Source organism: Mirounga angustirostris, unplaced genomic scaffold (assembly GCF_029215605.1).
Source record: "Mirounga angustirostris isolate CCGP_5_RB_7025 unplaced genomic scaffold, mMirAng1.0.hap1 SCAF_11, whole genome shotgun sequence".
NCBI classification, from domain to species: Eukaryota; Metazoa; Chordata; class Mammalia; order Carnivora; family Phocidae; genus Mirounga; species Mirounga angustirostris.
In genome coordinates, this window is record NW_026991719.1 from 54770305 (window position 1) to 54787604 (window position 17300).

General features: G+C 37.6%; 1 protein-coding gene across 4 annotated transcripts in view; it reads right to left on the minus strand.

The window, feature by feature from the left end:
* The window catches only part of OPHN1 (oligophrenin 1), a 729824-nt gene that overhangs the window by 325640 nt on the left and 386884 nt on the right, over nt 1–17300 (minus strand). For all 4 annotated transcript variants that reach the window (XM_064574174.1, XM_064574172.1, XM_064574171.1 and 1 more), the window contains 3 exons: nt 12369–12453; nt 7169–7227; nt 5914–6019 (listed from right to left, as the gene is read on the minus strand). In XM_064574174.1, the coding sequence (XP_064430244.1) occupies nt 5914–6019; nt 7169–7227; nt 12369–12453 (250 nt within the window). The remainder of the gene's footprint in view (nt 1–5913; nt 6020–7168; nt 7228–12368; nt 12454–17300) is intronic.

The window sequence follows — 17300 nt, forward strand, 5'->3', positions numbered from 1 at the left end:
ATCTCCCATAAATTTTTATTTATTCAAAGAGTTATACTCAAATACAGTATTTTTGGTTTTGATGTTTATCTTGACTCCAAATGCAATCAGTGTCAGCCTTTTCAAGCAGGTTCCTGTGTCCTCGTGACATGATTGTATTAGTACTTGAGCTCTTATTTGCTCACAAAGGTACACTTTATCCTAGGTTCACCTGGTATTTTCCTTGCCTCAGACCTGTAATCAGCCATTTCTCTAAGAAGTGAATGTTATTTAGAAACAAAGATCTTGGCATTATGTATGTTCATTGCTTCTTTTGGGGGGTAGAATCACTTCAAGACTGGTTCAATGAATAGAAGTTTTGTTGTTTTGTTGGGGTTGTTTTTGGTTTTATTTTATTTAAATTCAAGTTAGTTAGCATATCATTAATTTCGGGGTAGAATTTAGTGATTCATCAGTTGCATATAACACCCAGTGCTCATTACATCAAGTGCCCTCCTTAATGCCCATCACCCAATTACCCCATCCCCCCACCTACCTCCCCTCCAGCAACCCTCAGTTTGAGGGTTTTAAGAGTCTTTTATGGTTTGTCTCCCTATTTTTACCTTATTTATTTTTCTTTCCCTTCCCCTACGTTCATCAGTTTTGTTTCTTAAATTCCACAAATGAATGAAATCATACAGTATTTGTTTTTCTCGGACTGACTTATTCAGCTTAGCATAATACACTCTAGATCCATTGTTGTTTCATTTTTAAATCATGAGTTCAGGGGCACCTGGGTGGCTCAGTCGGTTAAGCGTCTGTCTTCGGCTCAGGTCATGATCCCAGGGTCCTGGGATCAAGCCCCACATCAGGCTCCCTGCTCAGTGGGGAGCCTGCTTCTCCCTCTCCCACTCCCCCTGCTTGCGTTCCCTCTCTCGCTGTCTCTCTCTGACAAATAAAATAAATAAAATCTTAAAAAAAGAAAAAATATTAAAAAAAATAAATCATGAGTTCATATTGGCTTTCTAAATTCAACTTTACCATTATAGATTTTTTTCGTTATATCTTACATTTTATATCCTTATCTCTTTTTCTTACAACATAAATCTTGTCATCTGATAATACTAATATATTTACTTTTTTCTTTATCCTTGTGATATATAAATATAAAATAGTTTCAAATTTAATTATAATATTATTACTATTACTAAACCTACTGGGTGATGCTTACTACTTTTTTGTAGCTTTTCCTGTTTTTAAAATATTATCTCATTAAGGATGAGTCAGAGGACTGGGTTTATAAATTATTTGCAATAGCTATTTCCTTTGTGGGACTATGTTATCAATTTGATAACCATTTAGACTCATTTGCTTTTTTAAAATATTTATTTATTTGAGAGAGAGAGAGAGCACATGAGCAGGGGGAGGGGCAGAAAAAGAGGGAGAAGCTAACTCCCCCAGAGCAGGGAGGGAGCCCGACACGGGGCTTTATCCCAGGACCTGGAGATCATGACCTGAACCAAAGGCAGAGGCTTAAATGACTTAGTTACCCAGGAGTCCCTCATTTACTTTTTTATCTTCCGTCTCGGGGCTTATATCCTTGATTGAATTTTACTTTTTGGATATATAAAACATAAGTATGGTTCAAAAGTCAAAACCATACAAGGAGGTGGATTTAGAGGAATGTGGCTCTCATCTTTATCCCTTCTACCCTATTCACCAACTACCCCCTTTAGTAATCATTTTCATTAGGATTTTTTTTTTGTCTTTTGGATATTTGTACCTCTTAATCCCCTTCATCCATCTCCCCCCACCTCCTCTCTGACAAACACCAGTTTGTTCTCTGAATTTAAGAGTCTGTTTTATTTGTTTTTGTTTGTTTTGTTTTTTAGGTTCCATAGTATTTGTCTTTCTCTGTCTGATTTATTTCACACATACACACATCCATTATATATATTTTATATATCCATTATATATAATATATATTATATATAATATATGCATTATTATATATAATATATGCATTATTATCACATCTTCTTTATCCGTTCATCTATGGATGGGCACTTGGGTTGCTTCATTATCTTGGCTATTGTAAATAATATTGTAAATAATGCTGCAATAAACATAGGGGTGTATATATCTTTCTGAGTCAGTGTTTTCATATTGCTTGGGTAAATCCAGTAGTGGAATTACTGGATCATATGGTAATTCTAGTTTTTAATATTTTGAGGAACCTCCATACTCTTTTCCACAGTGGTTGCACCAATTTACATTCCTACCAACAATGCATGAGGGTTCCTTTCTCTCCACATCCTCACCAACACTTGTTATTTCTTGTCTTTTTGATACTAGACATTTGGCAGGTGATATCTGATTATGGTTTTGATTTGTATTTCCCTGAAACTAAGTGATGTTGAGCATCTTTTCACGTGTCTGTTAGCCATCTGTATGTATTCTTTGGAAATTGGAAAAATGTCTATTCATATCTTTTACCCATTTTTAAATCAGATGGTTTGGGAATTTTTGGTGTTAGGTTGTATGATTTATGTATTTTGGATATTAACTTCTTATCAGATTAATATCTTCTTCCATTTGATAGGTTCCCTTTTTGTTTTGTTGATGGTTTCCTTTACCATACTTATTAGTTTGTTTTTATAACAGCTTTATTGAAATACATTTCCACATACAATACAATTCACCCTTTTAATGTTTTTTCAATTGTTTTAGTATATTCACAGAGTTGTGTAACCATCATCACTATCTAATTTTAGGGTATTTTCACCACTCCAAAAAGAAACCCCATAGTAATCACTCCCCATTTCCTCCCATGTCCCCACATCCCAGCCCTAGGCAACCACTAATCTACTTTCAGTCTTTATAGATTTGTCTGTTCTGAACATTTTATATAAATGGAGTCATATGTGGTATTTTGTGTCTGGCTTCTTTTACTTAGCATAATATTTTCAAAGTTCATCCTTGCTGTAGCATGTGTCAGTGCTTCATTTCTTTTTTTTAAGATTTTATTTATTTATTTGAGAGAGACAGCACTAGCGAGAGAGCATAAGCAAGAGGAGGAGCACAGGGAGAGAGCATGAGTGGGGAGAGGGGTAGAGGGAGAGGGAGAAGCAGATTCCCCACTGAACAGGGAACCAGAGGAGGGACTGGATCCCAGGACACTGGGATTATGACCTCAACCGAAGGCACATGCTTAACCGACTGAGCCACCCAGGTGCCCCAGGGCTTCATTTTTTTTTTCACTGAATAATAATTCATTGTGTATTTATACCACATTTTATTTTTTTATTTATCGGTTGCTGGTCATTTGAGTTGTTTCCATCTTTGGGCAACTATGAATAATGGTCCTGTGGATATTTGTGTATATGTTTTTGAATGAACATATGTTCTCATTTCTCCTTATTATATACCTAAGAGTAGAATTGCTGGGTCATTTGGTTTAACTTTTTGAGTCATTAGTTTTTTGTTTTTGTTTTTGTTTTTTAAAGATTTTATTTATTTTTTTGACAGAGAGAGACAGAGCGAGAGCAGGAACACAAGCAGGGGGAGTGGAAGAGGGAGAAGCAGGCTTCCCACAGAGCAGGGAGCCCGATGTGGGACTCGATCCCAGGACCCTGGGATCATGACCTGAGCCGAAGGCAGACGATTAACGACTGAGCCACCCAGGCGCCCAAGTCATTAGTTTTTCATTTTCTTATTGTGTGCTTAATTTGACAAAAGTAAGAAAATATGTGTTTAATATTCTTATATATCCTTATTTCCCTCTTTTGTTCTTATAAAAAGGGTAGCATACTCATATACCTTGTTTTTAACTTTGAGTTTTTTGCTTTTATTTTAGCTGTTGTTCTCTGTTATACACCCTGAAATTCGTAATGCATTCTAGAAATCACTACAAAAAAAGTTTGTAGATATTTTCCTAATTCTTTTTTGACTATATAATACTACATTGTTTGAATATACCATTATTTACTCAACTAGTCCCCTATTGTTGGATACTTTTGTATTTCCAACCTTTTGGTATTAAAAAATTGTGCTGCAGTGTTTAACCTTGTGCATATGTTGTTTGGTACTTGTGGAGGTGTGTCTTCAGGGTATATGTCTAAAAGTAGAATTTCTAGGCACAGGGTAAGTGAATATGCAGACTTGTTAGATCTTGTCAAATTCTCCTCCTCTAGTTTTGTATTGCATTAATGCCAGCAATGTAGTAGAGTATTTATTTGCCCCAAAGTCTCATCAACAGAGAATGTGGTCATGCATTAGGTTTTGCCAATAAATGGTATCTCAGAGCAGATTTAATTTGCATTTTTCTTCTTTGAGGAAATGAGCAGTTTCTCATGTATTTAAGAGTATTTGTTTATCTATTTCTGTGTCTTGTGTGTTTGTGTCTTTTGCTCCTTTTGTTCTAGGCTTTTTGAGGACCAAGATTCTTGAAATAAGGCAGAAGCCAGCCTTTGGGTAGATGGAAGCAGGTGCTTCTCACTAACTGCTAGCAGGATTAGCTCAGTCCTTGGCTCCTGTCACATACTAAGAATCTTAGAAAATCAGAGCAGGAATAACTATTTCAGATTAGCTAGTTCAGTCCCCTCATATTATAGATGAATAAATGGAGGCCCAGAGAGTGGGAGGGACTTTCTTTAGTTCACACAGAAAATCAGTGGTAACGTGGAACTTGAACCCAATTTCTCTTTCCCCCAGGGCAACTTAAATTAATATGCAAATGATTTATGTGCTGATTGTTATACTTTCATTGAGATTATCACAAACAACTTTTTGGGAAGAAACTGCCTCTTAATGTCCTCGATTAGCCCAAATTACAAATATTGGCAAAAAATATAAAAGGCATCCTCTTGTTAATTCTGCCTATTTATCTATATTAGTGTCTATAATGCTCATTTGTTATAAAAGTATAAGAAAAACATAGAATGTCAGAGCTGCACTGAATCTTGGTGATATCTCATTATGTCACAGGGAAACCTGAGATCCAGAGATGCAGAATTTATCACAGGGGGAGACCAAGAGGGCCATTTAGCCTGGAGCCTCACCTTCACTGAGGGCTTCAAGTTTAGGTATTTGAGATCTTTTCCAAATGAGGTTAAAAACGTATGATTACTGCATTTTTACGAGTGTGATGATAGCTTTATTTTGAAAAACAAACACATATAAAATGCATTGCAATTTTTCTAAGCTTGTTGTCTCATTTCTGTACTTTTTAATGTACCAGGAGAAGCCTCAAGAGTGACCTGCCCATGATTGTCAAGAAAGCTAGTAGCAGAACTGACACCAGAACCCAGATTTGCTGACCTGTAGTCAGAGTGCTTTCTGCTGCACCATAATGCTTTGTTAAGAGCCAGTGGTTGGCCTTTTACAAGTCAAGAAAATTCATCTTTATCCACAACATTGAACCCTCTGGCCAGAAAGCACCACCCATGCCACTTAAATGCACCATCTTGGAGCTCATCACAAAGCCTACTCTCTATAATACTGTCTTTCCTGCCTGCCATACCCAATCAAAACGTTGGCCACAATCTTCAAAATAACTCCCATTTCTTGAGAATCTCCTATGTGCTATATGTTCACTCACAGAACAGTCCTGTGTGGTGGGCAATACTATTCTCATTTTACAGATGATTAAACAGGCTAAGAGATTATACAGCTAAGTAAGTGGTACAGCTGGGATTTAAAACCAAGTTTATCTGACTGCAAAGCCTGTGTTCAGCCCATTTTATCAGGTATTACTCTTCAATTGAGATGCATGATGACTCTGGGAGGATATATACAAGGGCCAAGGCAAAATCACCTTCTTCATAGAGCACTCAGCCTGTCCAGGATGAAACAGTTGGTGACTGGGACTTAAGGAGATGACAGTTTCTCTGCAATGCTACCCTGTGGGCCAGTCCTCTAGTAGAAACTCTTCCTGAAAACCCAGAAGTTACTTACTTGACCAAGTGTCTTATAAGAAGTTCCAGCATCTCTCGGTTCTTTTCGGGTAGCTTATATACCAGGGAGTGAATAGCTCCCAGCCGGTAATCCAGGTTGTCAGACTCTAAGAGAGAACAAAGAGAAATAGTTTTGCCTTTTGGGCAACTGGATCAAGCAAACTCTCTCTCTCTCTCTCTCTCTCTCTCTCTCACACACACACACACACACACACACACAATCAGAAACACTGAGAGATGAAAAGAGACAGAGAGATAAACAGGCAAAGAGAGATCAAGAAGAAAAAACATTGAGACAGAGAGAGACAGAAAGACAAAGAGACCAAAAGAGAGATAAGACAAAAAGAGAGATAAAAACAAAGAAATAGGCCTAGAAAAATAAAAAAAAAAAGAAGAGAGAAAAGAAAGATGAGAATATAAGACCATCTCTGAGGAAGTCAGAGTTCTAGGTATAGCAGGTTGTTCCTAAAGTTCCACATGTAAACTTCCACAGGAAACCCTTGCCCACCCATCTTTTTGTGGTGCTGGGAGGTATACTGCTACCTCTGGGTTTATGTGAAAATCACTGAGAGAGCTCAGAGTAAAGATCAAAGGTCTCTTGCCTCAACAAAAATTCATTATGAGGTCAAGTCTTCTCAATCTTTTTCCTGCACACCACAGAGAGCACAGAGCAGGAGAAGGGTCATGTAGAGATAGGGAGGGATACTCATATAGTGGCCTCAGCCAAAACTTTTAATACTTCTTCAGCTGCCACGTTTTGGGGTGATTCTATATGCCGTATTTCCCATGTAATGCTTCACTTTCACCCTCAGTTTTATCATCTAGGAAATGTGATTCTAGCACTAACAGATTAGGAGTAATAATTCATAGCACAAATGAAAAGCATTTGAAAAGGCAAAGTTATGAAAAAAGTCTAAAACAGCAACTATAATGGAACCATTTTGGTGCCCCCTGGTTATGTGAACTAATGCTCTTGTTCTGATTGAAGAGGCACATTCAGTCAATAAAGCCCTCACACCTGTCACATCCTCATGTTACTCAGTTGTCTCCAACCTACTCAACTTACATTGATTATGAAAAGTAATATAACACTCGAGTTAGACAGCAAGCAAGAATACTCTCATTTGGCAGTGGACAAAAATCTATGTATATGTTTTGTTTTTTCCCCTCACTTTCTCTCATTTTTCTAGGTTTATTGCTATGAACATTATTAAGAAGCCAAGACAACACAATTAACTAGTAACATAAATACTTACTGGCAGCCGAGACCAGCTCTTTGTGAAGTCTATAGGTCATGACAGGTTCAGAAAGATTCCTGAAATTAATGAAGACTGTAAGTTCCTTTGGGGAGGGAATAGCCGGGTCTTAGATTTTCAGTTCTGTGGGCAGCAAGGCTTGTTTCTAATCCCTATAGCTTAGTGTGACTACATACATTTCTCTCTTCACCTGAAACGTTGTCAGAGGAATGCTACTTACTGGTAATTCAATAGAATACCTGCAAAAGTATAAGCCAATTAGTCCTGCAGGGTCTCTAATTAGTTCCCAAAAGTGAAAGGAGTCACAGACCAGTACTGAAAAATTCCAAAGTGGACCCACTCTGAATGCCGCTATAAAGTCCTTGCAGTTTGATAGTTCCTTAGTTTTCAAAGTGCTTTCATATCTGTCCTCCCATCTGATCCTTTCAATGATCCTGTGAGATGGAGCAGTTATTCAAATCCCAGTTTAATGGAGGAGAAAATTGAGGCCCAATAGATTTCTTTATTTAGTAAAAAAATATTGGCTGAGCACCTACAGGTACCTGACATTGTGCCAGATATTGGGGCTCCAAAGATGAGTAAGACAGACCCCAAACCTCCAAGGAACTAATAGTCTAGTTGAGAAGAGTGCCATATACAAAATTTACAATGTAAAAGGACCAGTGTGATGATAAAGAAAAGATAGGTGGTGGGTAGCTCAGAAAAAATAATTCACTTATAATAATAATAGTAAATGCTTCACTGTTCTAAGTGATTTGCATATATTTACTAATTTAATCCTCATGACAACCCTGTAAGGTAGATATTGTTATTATATCCATTTTATAAATGGGGAAACTGAAGTTCAGAAAAGTTAAATAATTCATCCAAGACCATGCACAGCCAGTAAGTGGTAGAACTAGGCAGTCTGTCCTGAGTCTATGTTCTTAATCACTATTATACTGCCTGCCACTATTATTATGTAGTAGTCCAGTTGAGAGATAATAAAGGCCTAAACAAAAATAGTAGCATCAAGGATAGAAAGAAATAATGAGGAGAATTATTTAAAAGACATTAAAGACAGAATGGGTATACTGGTGAGGGAGAAAGTCATCTGGTTTATGAGACTGGATAGAAATAAGCCTGAGGGACTTTTGGGATAGCCAAAGGGAGATGTCTATCAGGCAGATGGATGGAATGCCCTTCTAGATCTGAGAAGTAAATATGAAAATCATAAACCTAGGTGAGTGGTTAAAACCATGAACATAGGTGAGTGGTTAAAACCACAAGAACAGATACCACAGCTCAAGGAGAGATGGCCAACTCAGCCAACAGCTACACGGGGCCTTCCATTTATTATTTGTCCAGAATAGTGTATAAAAAAGACATGGAATTGTATTAGTTATCAGAATATAAAAATTTGAGATATTTCACAAAAGATCCATATTTTCTACCTCTACTGAAAAATGGAAAGATCTGGCTATATTGGGCCCATATGGTTACTTGTGGAAGTAAATATTATTGCTGATTATATATAAACAAAGGGATCACTATGCAAATACAGGTTCAATATGCAATGTTTTAATATGGAAGTAGTCTGCTTCATTCATTTTCGTGTCCTGGCCCCTGTGGATATTTGAATTTTCCATCCTTCCATTATAGGAAAAAGAGAGGAGAATCCTGGAAAATATCAGGTAGATAAAGGGGACTGCTAAAAATGGTCAAAAAAGGTACGAGGAAAGCCAAAAAAGCAAGTGATATATTAGAATCCAAAAGAGGAGAAAGTGTCAAGGAGGGCTCATTAACAGCTTCAAATGCTACAAAGAAATCAAGTAAAGTAAAGACTGACAATTGTACATTGTGTTTAGCACTGAGGGAGTCACTAGTGACCTTGGCAAGAGCAGCTGCAGTGGAGCAGAGGTGTTGGGAGGGAGACTGCAATGGGTTAACGAGCAAACTGGGCGGTTAAGAAGTAGACACTGGGACACCTGGATGGCTCAGTGGGTTGAGTGTCTGCCTTTGGCTCAGGTCATGATCCCAGGATCCTGGGATCAAGTCAAGCATCGGGCTCCTTGCACAGCAGGGAACCTGCTTCTCCCTCTGCCTGTTGCTCCCCCTGCTTGTCCGCGCACTCTCTCTCTCTCTGACAAATAAATAAATTTTAAAAATCTAAAAAAAAAAAAAAAGTAGAGACACTGCGTGTAGATTACTTCATATACTGAAGCTTGGATAGGAAGGCATGAAGTATCTCTCTTATTAGGCAATCTCATCCAAGCTCCTACCTCCCAATTACCATATATATTTTCAATGATTCACAAATTTTTAGCTCAAGCTCAGAATTCTTCTCTGAGTTCATTCCCATATATGCAATTGCTCACTTAATATCTTGCCCTGATTTCTTCAGACACATAAATTTGACATATCTAAAGCCCAACTTGTCATCTCCCCTACATCTAGTTTTTGTCTTGTTTCTTAAATCAGTAAATATATGGCCACCATTTCGTTGTATGGGCCATAAACATGGAAGTCATTCGTTTATCTCCATCTCCCCCATTCTCATATATAAATTTACTCCCTAAATTTCTTAAATATGCTTATTTCTACCAATCTACACTGTTACTCCCTAGTTCAAGCAGAAGCATCATCTCTTTCATGGACCACAGCAATAGCCTACTAATTGGTTTCTATCTCTACCTACCTATTGAATCCCTCTAATCTGATCTCTATATGATTTTTTCAAAATGCAAATCTCATCATGTAACCTACTGCTTAAAATCTCTTAGTTTATTCCCACTCCTTTTAAAATAAACCCAGACCCCAATTCTTAAAATGTCCCATACGACCTTGCATGATGGGGCTCCTAATATCTCTCCCTCCCTCTCTATACTACAACACTCCATTTATACTGGTACATGTAGAAGAGGTCATTCTCTCTTGTGCTTCAAGGCCTTTGCGTATATAGTTCTGTCTGTCTGGAACTGCCTCCTCTCAGCTGACTCTAAGTTATAATTCAAACCTCAGTTCAAAAAACAACCAGAATAAACCAGGTCTTCCTATTATATGCCTTCATAATACCTTGCACCTTTTCTTCAGAGCACTTATTATGGTTTGTTATATTTGTATGATTATTTGTTTTTTTCTGCTCTCCTAACTGGACTATAACTTTTTTAAATTTAGAGACTACGTCTATTCACAATTGTATGCCTACTGCCTGGTACCATGCTAGACATAGACTAAATACTCAGGAAATGTTTATTGAATAATTTAGTAAATGGTAGAATGAATTTATTCATTTATGAAAAAAGACACAAGGTCAAAGAGATGTGCTTTACAGGAGCATATTTATATGCTGAGAGGAAAAAGCCAGTTGAATAAGAGAGATTAAAGATATTAGAGAGAGAAAGGATAGTTTTTAGGGTACTTTTCTGGAAATGTTGGAATAAGGGGTGAGTTAGGTATGTATAACACAGATGAAGAGTCCCTCTCTGAAAATTAGTCTAAAGTATTTGAGAAACCTAAAGGGTGTTAACTGGCTAGTGCATATTAAATGCCCATACATTAAGTCTTAAGGACAAATCTTTCATTGGAGGTATTGCTCATTCAGGCTTTCAGGCTTGAACTTCCCATCTTTCAAAAGGGCTACACTGCTTATTATGGGATGAGTTGGGAAAGATGTAATGTGGGGAGGTACTTAACCTATATAAATCTTTGAAAAAAATTGACTGCTTTGAAAAAGGCTAGAGACATAGAATCATTTACTCTCACTATTATCACCACCAGTCTTCTAAAAGTATGCATAGTAGATTGCTCTGTCTTCACTAAAATTACCCAAGCAAATCCAGGAAGGTCATAGCCCCTGAGGGTGGGAAATGGGAAGAAGATGTTCCAATACCAGTGGCCTATATGTCAGAGATACTTAGGTTCAAATAATATGAGCTGTGAGCATGGATATTACTTAACAGGAAAGGAGGTGCCTTTCAATTTCCTCATCTGTAAAATTAGTATGATACCACTTACCTAACAGTATTATTGTAAAAAAAACCCCCAAAAACCCAATGATATTATCAATGTAAACAACTAGAACACTGCTTAGTACAGAATAAACCCTCTAACAACAATACATTTCTTCTTTGGCAAATGCCAGAGAAATACTCCTGGAAAGAGCATTCATGTTTATATAAAGTTCTAAAATGATACTACAGCAGAAGGTCATTTAACAGCAATATCTGGGACCCAATTTATTTTGGATTAATGATATTGAAACATCTATCCTAAATGCCTAAAGAGTACAATAATTGAAAAAAAGACATTTAGTAAATAATGTATGGTACATACTATTGGACATAAAGAACAGTAAGAAATGAATGAGTTTAAAAAGTATATGTCCCCCCTCAAAAAAAGTATATGTCCCAAATATTTTTACATAATATAAATTTATGCCAATCAACTAAATGATATATTCATCACCACTGTGCATCACCAAATTTTGCTGATAAGGTAAATTTTGTTTTCCTATTGTTCTCAATTCATTCAGTTCTAACATTTGTATGACTACATTTTCTTGTTCTTTTTATTTCTATTATATGGATGAAAGCAAGAAATATGACGCATAACACACAAACAAATATTATGTTTGTGCAAATGCAATTTAATGTTTCAAAAGAGTTATTATTCAACAAAACATGTTAACAACCTTGAATTGTCATAAATCCTCATATTATTCATGAGTACATTGAGACATCACTCTATCTATGAACAATGGCAAAATTTCCATTACTTTAAGGAAAAGCCATTTTTCAATAATAATTCTATTATTCTGATGCCTTACTTGCCTAAATTCCCAGGTTAAAAGTTTTATAATACAGGGGCGCCTGGGTGGCTCAGTTGGTTAAGCGACTGCCTTCGGCTCAGGTCATGATCCTGGAGTCCCGGGATCGAGTCCCGCATCGGGCTCCCTGCTCGGCAGGGAGTCTGCTTCTCCCTCTGACCCTCCTCCCTCTCATGCTCTCTGTCTCTCATTCTCTCTGTCTCAAATAAATAAATAAAATCTTTAAAAAAAAAAGTTTTATAATACACATTCTTTTTTGATGGAAATCCTTTTCACTCTTTTTTTCTTTAGCAACTCCAACCTCCTGAAACTGTGACCACATAAGCTCCAATCTCCACCTAGACAAATTTCATCAAATATGAAAAACAAAGTCCCAAATTGTATCAGGCATACCTGAGGTAGAATTTCAAGGAGCTGGTGATTGTCTTAATGTCCCAATCACTATTATGAAAATCAACATCTCCTGGGCATTTAGGATCTATATGAGGAAAAAAAAAAAAGTTAATGTTCTAAAAGTTCTTACTTTTTACCTCTTTAAAAGAAAAATAAAGTGGGTAGCCTAGGTGGCACAGTTGGTTAAGCATCAGACTCTTGGTTTCTGCTTGGGTCATGATCTCAGGGTGGTGGGATAGAGAGCCAGGTTGGGCTCCGTGCTCAGTGCAGAGTCTGCTTGAGACTCTATCTCCCTGTCTCTCTCTCTGCCCCTCCCCCGACTTTCTCTCTCTCTAAAGTAAATAAAATCTTTAAAGAAGAAAAAGAAAAAGAAAATACATTACATTAAAAGATAGTCACTCTACCCAGTTTTCAAGAGATGAAAACTTTGTACAACAACCATGTCTTTGATGTCTTAAAAATTCCCTTGCATTCCATTCAGGCATGTAAGAAGCCTGGAAGTCATGTCTTCCATCCACACAAGAAAAAAAGTGTAACAAACTGAAAATCAACTCCTCTTAGATCCATCAGAGAATTGAGGTCATATAACAAACTACTGTCCTTAAAACTGAAGAGAGAGGCCTGCAGATCTGGAAAATCAAAACTTACTAGAACAGAAGCCCAGGAGCAGAAAACTCCTTGGGAACCAGTACAGCGTTAGGAAAACCTAACCTGGAATTGATTTGATAGAGGCTCAGTGTGGACAAGTTTGAGAGTTAAAAATTCTAAGGGGGCTTGGTCCTAGGGGGACCTGCACACTTTTGTGAATTTTACTTCCAGGAGCCCTATCAGGTTCTCACAGTGAAGATCTGAGAAAAATTCACTCATGTTTCTGTGCTTCTTTTTAATAAAAGAGAGGATAAGAACCATACGATCCTCTCAATAGATGCAGAAAAAGCATTTGACAAAATATAGCATCCTTTCTTGATAAAAACTCTGCAGTGTAGGGACAGAAGGATCATACCTCAATATCATAAAAACCATATAGTAAAAACCCACAGTGAATCATTCTCAATGGAGAAAAACTGAGAGCTTTTCCTCTAAAGTCAGGAACACAACAGGGATGTCCACTCTCACCACTGTTGTTCAACATAGTACTAGAAGTCCCAGCCTCAGCAATCAGACAACAAAAAGAAATAAAAGGCATCCATGGGTGCCTGGGTGGCTCAGTTGGTTGAGCGACTGCCTTCAGCTCAGGTCATGATCCTGGAGTCCCAGGATTGAGTCCCTCATCGGGCTTCCTGCTCAGTGGGGAGTCTGCTTCTCCCTCTGACCCTCGCCCCTCTCATGTGCTCTCTCTCTCTCTCTCATTCTCTCTCTCAAATAAATAAATAAAAATCTTAAAAAAGAAGAAGAAGAAATAAAAGGCATCCAAATCAGCAAAGAAGAAGTCAAACTCTCACTCTTCACCAGAAATAGCCACGCTGGTGGTCCCAGCTATTTCAGACCTGGATCCTGTTATATACATAGGGAAGAGGGATGTGACCTTATAAAAGGGTAGAAACTACTTTAGCAGCTTAAAGTAAATCCATCTGTGGCCAACTGGTTCTCCCTGGATTCAAATTACATCAAGATTATTAATGACATTTATAACCCTGAAGCAATAGTTCTGTCAGTGAATCTACCCAAAGTATACATTAGAATAGACTCATCTACAAATATGTCATCACAGAAAAGGAAAAAAGTTAAATGCTAAACAATAAGGAAGTAATCTGATAAATATTGGTCCTTTTATTTACCATAATATTATAGCCATTGAAATATTTACAAAGTATTTTTAACCATATGTGAAATGCATATGTCAAGGTAATTTTGGCCATGTAAGTCTAAGTCTGTCTACACATCCTCCAGAAAACAACATGGAACCACCAGAAAAACAGGGCTACACAAAGCCATGCCCTCCACATAATAAAAACATAGAGAACACCCAAATTCCAAATCACTTGAAAGTAGGAATATAAACACTAAATCCCAGGGAGCTATCACTAATATTCCTTCTCCACAAACATTTGCAGGGAGCAAGCGAAATGCTGGGAAAAGTTCATTCATAAGAAAATAAGGGGTTTGGAGGGCTAAGATTAATCTAAAACCAGCACCAGAAAGACAAAGTCTAAACAAAGTATAAAAATACTGAAAAATAGGGTAAACCAGAGCACTTGTGGAAGAGTGTTCTAAGTGATCTTCAAAAAGAAGTCATGGAAGGTATTGCTCCTAGGAAAGGAAAGGGCAAAACATAATGGAAAGACATCAGCCAAAGGGAAGTGAAGCAAAAGAGGAAAATTTAGGAATGGGCAAATATCTACCAGGCAAAAGCAATCAATATCAGGCAAAGTAGATTTCAAGCCCAAAAGCACTAAATGAGACAAAGAACACTTTTAATGCTAAAAGCCTTACTCAAAATGAAAGCAAAACAGCTATGAGTATCTGCATATCAAATAACATGGCAACCAACTTTATAAAACAAAAATACAGAATATAAAAAATTATCAATAGGGACTTCCAGGGGAGATGGAGGAGAAGGAGGACTCTAAACTCACCTCTCCCAAGGATACAACTAGATAACACTTACACAGTGCAAACAACCCAGAAAAGGACCCAATGACTGGCAGAATAACTAAATGTAGAGAAGAGGCCACATTGAAGAGGGTAGGAAGGGCAAGGATTCAGTGGGAACCTAAACCCTGTGGGTCTGAATGCTGGAAGGAGGGAGCTGCAGGCTCAGAGAGGAGCAAGAAATAGACTAGCACACTGGGGAGCCTACAAAGAGAAAAGAAATCCCCATAGAATTTGGCTTTGAAAATCAGAGGGGCAGAATTTTGCTAGTGCTTATGGCCAGCAGGACTTAAAGCCTGGAACTATAAAAATCAGCAGGCTTGGCTCTGAGAAGGCAATAGGAAGCTGAGCCCCTATCCTTAGAGATAGCACAGCAAACAGCTCATGGAGATACAGCTTGGAAGCAGCAGTTTGAAAGACACCTGGGGCTTACAGGAGGGAGAATTAGTTACTAATCTCAGAGTTCACTTGAGGGACTTCTCCAGGAACGAAGGAGCTGGCAGGTGACATTTCCCTTCCCAGTCTAAATTCATAAATGCACAGCCACCTGTGGGAACTAGTGCAGCACCAGTACTCATTACCTAACTTGCTTACACCACAGCACATGTCCCCAGCCAGACCTCCCTCAGTCCCAGTGCTACGGATCCCCTCCCCAAGAAGACACATGCAAACCTTGCCAACCCTGGATCTGTCAATCTCTCAGAGAGGATGTACACAACTTGTTAAAACTGCACCTGCTGCCCACCATGCTGTATGGAGCAGCCAGCTCCAGTCTCTGTGGCAGATGTGCATCCCCAGTGGAGGAGGGCCAGTGTGAACAGTTTATGGCACTGCACCCCCATCAGTCCACTCAAGTTTTGTGCAGTGGCCTTGGCCAGTTTCAGTCTCCACAGTGGCTGAGCATCCCCTGTGGTGGAAGACAAGTGCATCTAGTTAAAAGTGCACACTCTGACCACTACTTTCAAGAGCAATAGATATAGCTGACTTTCCTAAAACACAGAAACAGACACAGAGAGGTAGGCAAAATGAAGAGACAGAAGAATATATCACAAATGAAAGAACAGGGCAAAACCACTGCAAGAGACCAAAGCAAAAAGGATCTAAGTAACATTCCTGATAGGGAATTTGAAATAATGATCATAAAGATACTCGCTCAACTTAAGAGTGGAGGACATCAGTGATATCCTTAATACAGAGACCAAAAAAAACAATTAAAGATAAAGAGGACAATAAATGAAATTAGGAATACAACTGATGGAATAAATAGCAGGCAAGAAGATGCAGAAGAATGAATGAATGACCTAGAAGACAGAGTAATGGAAAGTAAATAAAGATGAACAAATGAGAGAAAAAAGAATTATGCAAACTGAAAATACACTTAGGGAAATCAGTCACTCTATCAAGCATAATAACATTCACATTATAGGCATCCTAGAAGGAGAAGACAGAGAAAAGGGGGCAGGATATTTATTTCAAAAAATAATACCTGAAAACATCCCTAATCTGGGGAAGGAAAAGGATATCCAAATTCAGGATACATAAAGATCCACCAAGACACACAGTAATCAAAATAAAAAAAAGTAGTGATAAAGAAAAAAAAAATTAAATCAGCAAGAGAAAAGAAGACAGTTATATAAAAAGGTAACTGCATAAGGCCATGAACAAATTTTTCAACAGAAACTTTACAAGCCAGAAGAGAGTGGCATGATATATTCAAAGTGTTAAAAGGAAAAAATCTATAGCCAAGAATACCCTATCCAGCAAGGCTATTATTCAAAGTAGAAGGAGAGGTAGAGTTTCTTAGACAAAAACTAAAGGAGTTTTTGACTACTGACCCAGCCCTACAAGAAATATGAAAAGGGACTCTTTGAGTGGAAAGGAAAGATGAAAAGTGAGAGTATTAAAGAAGGAAACACAAAAGCAGTAAAAATAAGTAATTCTGTAAAAAAAAATACTAAAGGGAGTCACAAAATAAAAGGATGTGAAATATAACAACATATACCTAAAATGGGTGGGGGGAGAGTGATGAGTAAAGAAGGTTTGAAATGTAAGCAACCATCAACTAAATATAGACTGCTATAGGCAGAAGATGTTATATACAAACCTAATGGTAACCATGAATCAGAACCATTAGTAGATATGCAAAGAATAAAGAGAAAGAAATCCAAGTTTATCACTAAAGAAAACCAAGAAACCATGAAAGACATAGTAGCAATACTTCTATGAGACAAAATAGACTTTAAAACAAAATCTATAAAAAGAGACAATGAAGGAAACTATATAATAATAAAGGGGAAAATCCAACAGGAAGATATAACCATTGTAAGTATTTATGCACCC